General features: G+C 30.3%; 1 protein-coding gene across 40 annotated transcripts in view; it reads left to right on the forward strand.

The window, feature by feature from the left end:
* Nucleotides 1–12,044, forward strand: part of LOC145248812 (rho guanine nucleotide exchange factor 11-like) — a 609,361-nt gene that overhangs the window by 437,673 nt on the left and 159,644 nt on the right. For all 40 annotated transcript variants that reach the window (XM_080110472.1, XM_080110474.1, XM_080110473.1 and 37 more), the window contains 2 exons: nucleotides 6,857–6,982; nucleotides 10,604–10,675. In XM_080110472.1, coding sequence (XP_079966598.1) covers nucleotides 6,857–6,982; nucleotides 10,604–10,675 — 198 coding nt within the window. The remainder of the gene's footprint in view (nucleotides 1–6,856; nucleotides 6,983–10,603; nucleotides 10,676–12,044) is intronic.

Genomic DNA, 12,044 nt, shown 5'->3' on the forward strand with positions numbered 1-12,044 from the left:
TTCATAAGAATAGCCTTTCGTTTTTTTTTTTTGTTTTCTTTTTACATAAAGATACGAAAATAGGTAGATATATAAAGCTTTTAAAAGATATTTAGTTTGAATTTTTTTTTTTTAAATAAAGATACGAAACTAAGTAGATATATAAATCTTTAAAAAATAGTTTACAAAGGATGCGACAAAGGTGAAGTGTCCCCGCTTATTTTCTTTTCCTCATAAAGGAAATGTTTTTTTTTTTTCCTTAATGTTTCATTGTTAAAGTGTTTTTTTTTTATTAAGTCTGAAGAAAGGCTGTTCTTGTGAAAATTTTCAAACGACATATTGTTTGAATTTGTCCTAATGGTCTTGAAACAATTGTAACTAACGATTAGATATACTTTTTGTTGCTATCAACCCATTTCTTGAAGTCTTGGTTTTTATCAAAACAGTATATGAATGCTCAATTATGAAATATGATAATTTTGTAGCTTATTTTTTAAGTCATCTCTCTTTTTTGGCTTAAATTTATTGGTATATGAATGATTACTGAATTATATTAACCCAGTATAATTTGGAATACTACAAATTTGTGTGTGTGTGTGTGTGTGTGTGTGTGTGTGTGTGTGTGTGTATATATATATATATGAAATAAAATGGAGGTGGAAGGACCTGGATACTCAACGTTTCACCCGATTTATGCGGGCTTCTTCAAGAGGGATGGTCATTTGAAGAAGCCCGCATAAATCGGGCGAAACGTTGAGTATCCAGGTCCTTCCACCTCCATTTTATTTCATATCGTCGGATTTAATCCAGCTCAACAGTCATATATATATATATAATCTACACACACATACTATGGTTTTCTTAATGAATGTATAATATTATATTATTCCATTCAATATATTTATTTTTACTTATTTTTAACAATAACTGAGATAGTTGTTTGGATCATACTCGAGTGTTTTAAAACGTATAATATTACGAGTATAATTGGGCTAACTTGAGCAGCATTATACACAAGTTATGCGTTTAAGTAGGAGTTCCTGTCTGTTTATTCAAATTCCTCCTAAGGTTTTGGAGTCAGAAACCGATAACCATATATATATATATATATATATATATATAATGAATAAAATAAATAGTAATAATTATATATACAGTAGAAACCTGGGATATGGTTTTTCATGATGTGGAATAAAATGTTTTTCCAGACCCTGCCCTGGTTACGGTATTTTCCCTGCCTTACGGTGTTATTTATAATGTTATTTGATTATATACGTGTGCATTATATACTGTACTGTATTAATGGCGTATACCGGGATTGTACAGTGTATATATATATATATATATATATTAATATTAGTATTGGGACGATTAATCAGAATCGGGAATCAGAAAAATTGGAAGATTTAGGGGTATCAGAATCGGAAGCAGAATCGGAAAAATTGATGCCTATTTTCCGATGCCAAAATGATTCTTTTAATTTTTTTTTTTTCTTTTGTTTAAACCAAAATCTTCCATTGCTGGTAATAATGATAAAATAATAAATATTTATTGATTTTAAAATACCAGTAAAGTTAAAATAATAAATATTTATTGATTTTAAAATACCAGTAAAGCTAAAATCGTGTATTTTGATATTTAGGAAAATTTCTGCATATTTAACATGTGTTTTATGAAAATCAAGGGAAATAACTATCTTATAGTTAAATAATTAGAGATTTATAAAGAATCGGAATCTGGAATTTAGCATGGAATCTGTAATTGTATCGAAATCAGGAAAAATATTGGAATCATCCCATCACTTATATATATTCAAACATAAAAATCAATTAATTTAACAAGGTTAAATTTTCAATAAAAAAGAGCAAGGTGTACCGTTATTTATAGTCAAATATTATTTTAATGTCACTGCACAATTAAAATCATGTTTTGGTCCGGTTGGTTATGACAATAACCAACCAACTCTCATCAGGCGACAGAAAGTCATATTCTCAAATGAATAAAAAAAACAAAAAAAAAAAAAACAATTATACAAAATATTGAAGCTGAGAAAGTTACATGTTTAAATTATGAAGAAGATAAAGAGAAAGAAACCTGGGTCAGTGGACATCACTCAATTTTACTTCAGATTAAAAAGTCAAACACAACCATATATATATATATATTTACTTGTTTTTTTTCTTTTTAAGTATATTTCCCTGTTCACATTTTGATAAAAGTGCTTATATTTTTGTGTAATCTGCATTTGAGCATAACACCTCAAAAAAGGAAATATGTTTATTTTATTGAGCCTATAAGAACCAACAACGGTAATATGGTGCTATAGGATGGGCACAAAAGAATATCAGGTTCTTTATTCAATCCTGGGCACACACACACACATATATATATATATATATATATATATATATATATATATATATATATATATAAAATATATTGTTTTCCAGATGTTAAGTAACTAATGAAGTTTAACGAGGTTAATACAAGAGTGCTCAATAACTTCCTGTGACGAGAAAGATAATATTTTCATTGCAAACTTTGCTTTTGTATAACTGTATCGCCTGGAGAGGTCTCTAATAACTAGCTGGCCAAAACATGCTCATCACTGTGTAGCAACATAACACTGCTTATATATATATATATATACTAGCATTTCGGCCCGGCATTGCCCAGGGGTGTATGCTGAGCAAAAAAAAAAAAAAAAAAAAAAAAGGTAATTTTTTTTTAACTTTGGCCGCTATTATGACCCCTTAATATTTATTGTTTTGGTTTCAAATCGATTTATTAAGTTAGATCCATGTCCAAGGAACCAATATCTAAAATGTCAAGTGTTTAGACCCAAAATTGTTGGAGGAGTTTGGTAGAGTTCTCAAAGGTCAAATCTTTGAACTTTGACCCCTTAACAGCGAAATTTCTGGCCGAAACCCGATCATATCGATTTTCCCGAATCTCAGTACCCTGTATATCAAATTTCGAGTCTGTAGACTAAAAATTGACAGAGTTCTTGCGTAGGGAAATGTACACACAGACGCGTTCACTTTTATAGATATATATATTGAAGTGGCACTCATTCTAGGTAGGTTGAATCTGCTTCCTCTGAAAGATGAAGTTTCATGGGAATATGAAATTCACTATATATATATATATATATATATATATATATATACAGTGGGTAGCAAAAGTATTTGATACATTTTTTTGTATTTCTCAAGCGCCAATCTGATAGGCCCTGAACTGGCATCTAAGCTTCAGCCTCTGTCCCATCGACGAAACGTTGCATCCCTCTGCCTGTTCTACAAGTATTTTAATGGTGAATGCTCTGACGAACTGCAATCACTTGTGCCCCCACGATGTAGACACCTATGATAAACCCGACAGACAGCTAAATCCCACCCCCACACTGTAAAGATCCCTAGATGTAAAAGATCTTTCTACTTCAGTAGTTTCTTCCCCAGAATCGCTAGACTCTGGAATTCCATTCCAGGTCCCTGCTTCCCCAACTGTACTGACATGCAGAAGTTCAAGTGTAACGTGAACCGACATCTTGCTGCCCAAATCCCAACATAGTGCCCCAGTAGTTGCTGCTCCTGATAGTAGCCCCCTACACCAAAGTGGCAATGTGCCTTGTTTGGGGTGAAAATGTAATAAAAAAAATTATAAAATATTAATTTGAATAAAATCTACACTCAATCTTTGAACAGATATTATCTATTTAAAAATAAAATGGAAATAAAGATATATTTATTTAATAAATATTTATTAACAAAAAATCAAATTACTCATATGCAAAAGTATTGAACACACTTTCAAATTTCATTCTTAAGTAGTCATTTCATCTTGCTACAATACTTTCTATAATACTTTCAACCAATCAGAAATTTCATTTTTAAGCAGTCATTCAATCTTGCTACAATATTTCACTCAATCAGAAGGCATCACAGGGTTTGGGCTCCTTATAGATCAGTTGATAAGAGCTCTCAGACACTGCGCAGATTGCCTCTTTCATTACCGTTTTAAAATGGTTAAAACAAAGGAATTGTCTAATGATATGCGCCAGGAAATCATAGCAAGGTATAAAGATGGAAAGGGATACAGGAAAATTGCTACAGAACTAAATTTGGTGGTGAGTACAGTTAGGGCTGTCGTGAGAAAGTGGAAAACAACGGGTAGTAATACTAAAAATCTTCTAAGAAATGGTCGGCCACGTAAATTAAATTATGTTACTGCTCGTTACATTGCTTGTAACGTGAAGAAAGAACCATTTCTGACTCGTTCAGAAATTCAGAAGGATTTGCAGGAAGCAGGTATTGAAGTAAGCAAGGACACAATCAAGAGATCATTGTATCGTACAAGCATGTATTCTAGATCACTGAGAAAGACTCCATTGTTGAGTCGTAGACAAGTGAAAGATTGTTTGCAATTTATTTATCAATGTGAATTGGATGACTTCTAGAACAAAGTTATTTCGTCAGATGAAACTAAAATTGAGCTTTTCTGAAGAAACCTGCGCACCCGTGTATGGAGAAAAAAGGACACAAATTTAAATCCTCTAATACCATTCCTACTGTAAAATTTGGAGGTGAAAGTGTGATGATTTGAGGCTACTTTCCCGCAAGTATGGTTTGAGGAATTTTAAACATAGAAGGGAAAATGAATGCAGCAAAATACGCAAAAACTTTGTCAACGCATCTGTTCAAGAGTGCTGTAGATTTAGGATTAGGCCGTCGGGTTTTTATCTTCTAGCAAGACAATGATCGCAAGCACAAAGCTAAAATAACTATGAAATGGTTTAAGGATAATAGGATTAGTGTTCTACAGTGGCCTAGGCAGTGACCCGACCTAAATCCCATCGAAAATATGTGGAAAACTTTTAAGTAAAGGCTGCATGCAAGAGATCCCAAGAATATCAAGGAATTGAAGAAAGTTTGCAAAGAAGAATGGATGAAACTATTAGCAAGTGTTTGCAAGAAACTAGCAGACAGTTATGGAAAGCGTTTGGAGGCTGTAAGGCAAAACAGATGATATACAATTAAATATTAGTAAGTGTGTTAAATACTTTTGCATATGGATAATTTAATTTTTTTCGTTAATAAATATTTGTCAACTTAGTATATATTTATTTCCCTTTTTATTTTTAGATAGTATCTGTTCAGAGATTGACTGTAAATTACATTCAAATAAACTGGATATGTTTTGGAGAAATATGAAAAAAAACAATATACCAAATACTTTTACTTTTCTTGGCCTTTTTTGCCAAGATCAAAGTGTAGTATCTGTTCCGGCAGATACTGCAAGCTATGACTAGCTATGACTAGCAAAGACCAGATGTGGGGGCAACCCCACATGCCTGACCTTTAACCAGCTCCCATTTCCCACCTCTCGGGAGCTGGTCCCCCCTTTCCCTTCCCCTTCCCTTCACTCCTCACATTAAAAATTGGCCTTGTGCCTAATTTGCTCGGTGGGGGAGCAAATAAATACCATCTGTTCTTCTGATGCTGCACTTCCATTTCTTGTTCTCTTTCGGTGGAGGAGAAATCCTTCACGACTGAGACAATTTTTATTTTTGTACCTTTTCTCCACGTTAAAAAACGACCCTTGTGTCTAACTCTGTCCCGTGGGGAGGCATAGTAAATAGGTACTCACTATATATATATATATATATATATATATATATATATATATATATATATATATATACACACACACACACACTAATGGCATCTTTCCTGTCTCAAGAGACAATGGATACTCCTAGTAACAGTGCCTTAGATAAAAATAAAACTACTTGATCAATGTATGTAATTTTTGGAATATACTTTCATTTTATCATGGGTACATATAGATTGTTTATTTTTGTTTTTAAATACAGGGGAAATTCTGTACAAGAACCGTTTATTTATATCTAAAAAAAAAAAAATTGTTTAAAAATGTACAGTTAGAATTTGTAAACTAATTATTAACTAAGGAACAGTACTTTATTATAAATATATATGTTTATTTATTATAAATATATATGTTTATTTATTATAAATATATATAGCTTTTCTAATTCATCCAAATAAAATACCATATCAAAAGCTTTTTACACTTGTTTCAAACTTAATTTATTTTTAGAACTTGTATTTCCGCAAAGAAATTCTATTATCATTCATTTTTTTTTTCCTTTAAAAAAAGCTTATTTATTGATAAATAATCTGTCAGTATTCACAAAACATTTTATTGATTTTTAAAAAAATTTATTTTTACTTTTATTTTTTTCTGATGAGAAGTTTGGACTTATTTTTGGATTATTCACATATTTTTTGTAAAAGAAAAAAAAGTGAATGACCAAAATAGAATTTCTTTTCCAAAATATAAATTCTAAAAATAAGCTAACTTTGAAACAACTGTAAAGATGTTGGCATGCAATATTATCTTGATAAATTAGATTTCAACTAAAAGCAATGTTACCTGCTTAATTGCCATCTTGTTACATTATTGCATAAAACATTTACTTTTATGATCCACTGTTACAAAATTATTGTTTTGAAATCCTCTGGCTTCATGCAGTTATCTCCCCTGCTATCAAAAAAACCCAAAAAACTCTTATAGCTATTATTTAAGTAAAACTCGCAATTTATTTCGAAAGTAATTTTCATTAATAATTTTCCACTTTATCATTTTTTTTTTTCATAATTTTTGGATATGTTACTATTTTCGACATGACAAGTGAATAACGTTGCTTTTGGTTGCTTTTTTGATTTTCGTTGTTCTGAAAAAACACTGAAAGATTTCTGCTGAATGTAAATGTTTGTCTTAATGTTAAGTATAAGTTTAATGTTTTCAAAAATGTTGATTTTGTTATTTCATATTTTTTTAATTAATTTTTTGACAGCGTTCATCGTTACCTATAAGTTCATCAGACATAAGTAGCTCATGCGATTCCCCACAAGGAAGTCCAAGCAATTCACCCACTCCGATACATCCAGCAAATATGAACTGGTCAAATGTTGATGCTGAGGTATGTGTTTTTTTCTTCTTTTCAAGAAAGTTCCATTTTATAAATTGACTTAGTAATCATAACTATTACCAGCATAAATTGTTTTAACCTTTTTTGGTTGAACTAATTTGTTCAGTCGTAAATAAATGAATGTAACGGCATAAATAAAGTGGAAATTGATTCAAACACACCTTGTACGTAATTAGTTCAGTATCTGGGTAGATGCCAGATGCCTCCAGATTGCAACTGTCCATTGCTTACATTCAGTATACTGCCATCTGTCTTAGAGAATGGAGGATTTCGTTTGTTGTCATAGTAATAATCACTTTTTTAATCAATCATAAAATAATAACCAAGGTAAATTTTTGAAATGCAAAAATTTTCAGTGGTAGTTTAACTATTGAACTTCATATTTTTTTTCAGTTCGAAGACAATATCTTTAAACTAACTAAAAGTAACAGATATCGTTTTTAATGATCTCCATCATAATTCAGGTCATAAAAAGTTAAAGGAAATATCAATTTATTTTGCTTTCCTACTCATAACTTTTGCATCTTAAAAAAAAATCTTTTTTTTTTTTAGAAGTGGAAAACTTCAGTTAAATTAAACCACAGACAAATATTTTTATTATACATTGTTGCAATATTTTGGTTCTATAATGGGGTATGATCCCACACAGTCGGACGATTCTATTTATAAACGATGCTGCTAAGAACTGACGGATCAAATTAATTTACGTTCTGCTACCAACCAATCAGAAACCAGAATTGCTTCATAAATATTAAACCTTTTCTGGAGCAATTTCACATGTTCTTTTCCCGGGTTTCGACACTGTAAGAATATTTTGTTCTGTGGAACTGTCTACTACAAACAAGTCACCTCCCAGAACTTGAGTGTAACTGCGAACCATCTGAAACTGTTCTGAAACTCAAAATGGCTTACACTTCTAGATACATTTATATAGTTTATTCCAATGCTTAATTTCTGGTATTTATAATTTACATACAATTTCGGCCCTCACATATATTGTCTAATCTAGAGGTCCTATTTTTACAAATTCTATGCATTAAATTAGGCTGTATTTTGGCCGTAACACGTTGAATGTTTTCCAAGTGGTTTATTGTGTCTGGTTTATCAACATAAATCCTACATATCCCCCAAAACAATAATCTAAGGGGGTTAAATCACATGTATGAAATGGCTAGTTGACAAGTCTATTTTGTGAAATTATTAGTTCATCAAATGTTTCTCTCAGTAAATTGTTCGTATTGCGCACTGTGTTGCATATGACTCCATCCTGCTGAAACCATATGATGAATTGTCAAACCAAGCTGAACTCTAGATAACTGATAGTTGCTAAAACTGCAATTAAAGAAAATAGTTGTCAATTTAAAGTTCACCAGCTCTACAAACAAAAGCCTTAAAGTTTAAAGCAATTTAATTTGCTTATTAGTGACCTATTTGTATTAAACAATTCAATTTGAAAGAAGCCTCAAACAATTTAATTTAAAAACTTTGAATAAACAGATAAAACTGTTTTTAGAACATGTTAAAGATGCAAAAATATTTTATTAAAAGGAGAAAGGAAAATATGATTCAATTTCTTTTTTCTTTTTTTAAAGTTGAACGCATAAGTTGTTGGCGAACGCTTATTTTGTGAGCTTTTTTAATGCATGTTTGCTTTAAGTATATAAATTGGTATTAAAGCTCTTGGAAGTGTCATTAGTAATTTAAAAACTTTGAATAAACAGATAAAACTGTTTTTAGAGCATGTTAAAGATGCAAAAATATTTTATTAAAAGGAGGAAGAAATATATGATTCAATTTCTTTTTTTGTTTTGCTTATTTGTGACCTATTTTCAATTTTCAAAAAATTGAACTTGAAAGAAGCATAAAGCAATTTAATTTGCTTATTTGTAACCGATTTCTATTTAAAAAATTGCAAGGAGTTTGAAGCAATTTAATTTGCTTATTTGTTACCTATTTCTATTTAAAAAATTGCAAGGAGTTTGAAGCAATTTAATTTGCTTATTTGTGACCTATTTCTATTTAAAAAATTGCAAGGAGTTTGAAGCAATTTAATTTGCTTATTTGTGACCTATTTCTATTTTAAAAATTGCAAGGAGTTTGAAGCAATTTAATTTGCTTATTTGTGACCTATTTCTATTTAAAAAATTGCAAGGAGTTTGAAGCAATTTAATTTGCTTATTTGTGACCTATTTGTATTTAAAAAATTGCATTTTAAAGAAGTTTAAAGCCATTTAATTTGCTGTAAATAGTGAAGGAATAACATAATCTGCATTGGTATTTATTTAATTTCTTAAAACTTTAAAAAGATTAAAATTCCCATAACACGAATAGGTCAAAAATAAGTATCTAAAGTAAAATAAATGATTTCTCAGTAATAGTTAGAATACTGATTTAATTTTATCAGTACTCCAAATTTTGCAGCAAAACCCTCCCAACGTACAACTTTTTTAAAAATATTATTTCGTCCCATGTTTAGTCCATAATGTTATCCCTCCACTCAAAAAATGGCATTCTTCATTTTGGTTAAAAATTGCTCTTTGGCAATCTTGTATTATCCTGTCTACTGAGACATATCAGAACTACCAACATTTTTAACAGCTGTCATCACATTGGGACATCTTGACGTACAATGACTTTTCTGCAAATCTGAAACATTGGAAAATTTCTTTTTTTTTTTTTTTTTTTTTTTTTTTTTTTTTGAGGTCTCTGTAACACAAGTGAATTAGCAATCCTCAGCAGTGTACCACCCTTTCAGTAGTACATCATTGTGAAATGAGCTCCAAAACTAACCTTTTTATAATGGGAAGATGTCATGAAAAAGAAAAAAAAAAGAGAAAAAGGAAAAGATTTTCTGTAGTTGTTTAAAGTAAAAATATTTTTTAATTAATAAAATAAACAAAAAATGTTATTATTTTACATTTATTTATTTAAAAAAAAAAAAAAAAAAAAGGTTGTATAGACGACAGAATTGATTGTTAAAAAAAATGGTACACAATATATGGCTGAAAACTGTTTATTAGATTGTAAATTTATTGATCCAATATGTCTGATTTGATTTGAAACTGTAAAAAAAGAAAATAATGCTAAACAAGGCTCTATAGATGAATTGATCTTTAATTGATCTTTGACAACTATATATTTTCATTTACTAGCCAAATAGAAAAGTTACTAGCCAAACCCACATGATTTTTGGAATATGACATCTTCATTCTGTGAAGAGTACATACACTAATTATTTTTCTGTATTTTCTTAAAAAAAGAGTGTAATTCTAAATATTCACAGAATTTTATGTTAAGATTTGAAAGTATAAACATTCAAATTTCTTCAGATGTTTTTTGAACAGCCTCTGTTTAAAAAAAAGAAAATTATATTGTTCTATTTAACTTTCATTGTTTAAATAATTTGACTTTGCTCATTTTATTAGGAAATAAAATAAATAATGATTGAAAAGACACTTTTCGTTTAGTAACGAGTTTTGGAAAATTGTTGGTGAAAAAACACAATCATCAAAAGATAGGCACTTTATTATTTCTAGTCGCCATTTTGAAAAATCACTCACAAATACGACTGTTTCGCTCACAATGTAAATCTTTGCTATAATTGTCTTTTAGGACTTTAGTTCCAGTTATCCTCAAATCATGTGCCTTGAGGATGATGACCAGGATGAAGATTCACAAGAAGATGTAAGTCCTTAATCATTTTTAATCTGTTTTGATACATTTTAATGTTGTTTATGCATTTTTAACTTGGAAGATAAAACAAACTTAAGCTTTACCAAAAATAGATAAAAACTTCATAACTGAACATTATTGGTGTGACACTATTATTTCTCTATATGCTAAGCAACTTCATGTTTGTGTTTTGAAAAAGATATTGTCTGATTGGTAAGTAATATGGTGTCGCTAAGATATTCAGCACTTCTACATTATTGGGACGAGATTTTGAAGTTGATAAATGGAGTTTTCAGATAAATATTTTCAACTGATCTTTTTGCCAATTCTTTTTTTTTTCTTTTTATTACATTTTCACCCCAAACAAGGCACGTTGCCACTTTGATGTAGGGGGCTACTATTAGGGACATAAGCTACAGGTATGTAGGGATTTAGGCAGCAAAATGTCGGTTCACGTTACACTTGAACGTCTGCATGTCAGTATAGTTGGGGAAGCAGGGACCTGGAAGGAAATTCCAAAGTCTAGTGGTTCTGGGGAAGAAACTACTGGAGTAGAAGGTCCTCTTACATCTAGGGATCTCTACTGTGAAGGAGTGAGATTTAGCTGCTTGTCGGGTTTGTCGGAGGTATTTACGTCAAGGGGGTACACGTGTTTGCAATTAGAGCATTCACCGAATTACTTTATTGAATTATTTAAAAAAAACAAACAAAACTTTGTGGTAGCAGGTGAAACTGTTCCATTATCTTGTTTAAATCCAAACGGAAAATTACCTCCCTTTTAAAATCTCTTGTGTTTTACGATAATTTTCTTTAAATTCTATTTTTTATTTTCTTTAATAAATAATTTTCTACCTCATCGATTTTCATAATTTTTGGATATAATCATCTTAAAAATATGAGGAATACGTAGATACCATTGTTTTCATGTGAAATTCAGTTTTACAATTTCCAAAATCTTATCCCAATAGTGTGGAAGCGGCATACATTCCGACTTTTTTCATTTTAAAATGAATTGTTTGGAAAGAAAATTTTGTCATTATATCGACTAAAATTTAAATAAGTACATTTTAAAAAATGACATTCGTTTTATTGGTTTGAATAAAATTAAGCAAACCATTATTGTTACAGTAAAAAGACAGAATATTGTTTTAAAAAGGATTGTGTCTAACTTTGCCCTTTTGAGGAGGCAAGTAAATAGGAGCAGTGAGGACATGGTAGAGGTACTTGCTCCCCTTCTGATGCAACTGTGACAAAGTGGACTGAAGAATTCAAGTTGGGGCAAGGGCATAATAAAAACTGACCTGTTGTCAGGTTGTCCAAAAACTTTGAATACTGATGAACAAGTTGGTGACACTATTTTGGATGGCCAACCTTTTTGTTA

The sequence above is a fragment of the Euprymna scolopes genome, chromosome 27 (genome assembly GCF_053919585.1).
Source record: "Euprymna scolopes isolate OS-2025 chromosome 27, ASM5391958v1, whole genome shotgun sequence".
Classification (NCBI taxonomy): domain Eukaryota; kingdom Metazoa; phylum Mollusca; class Cephalopoda; order Sepiida; family Sepiolidae; genus Euprymna; species Euprymna scolopes.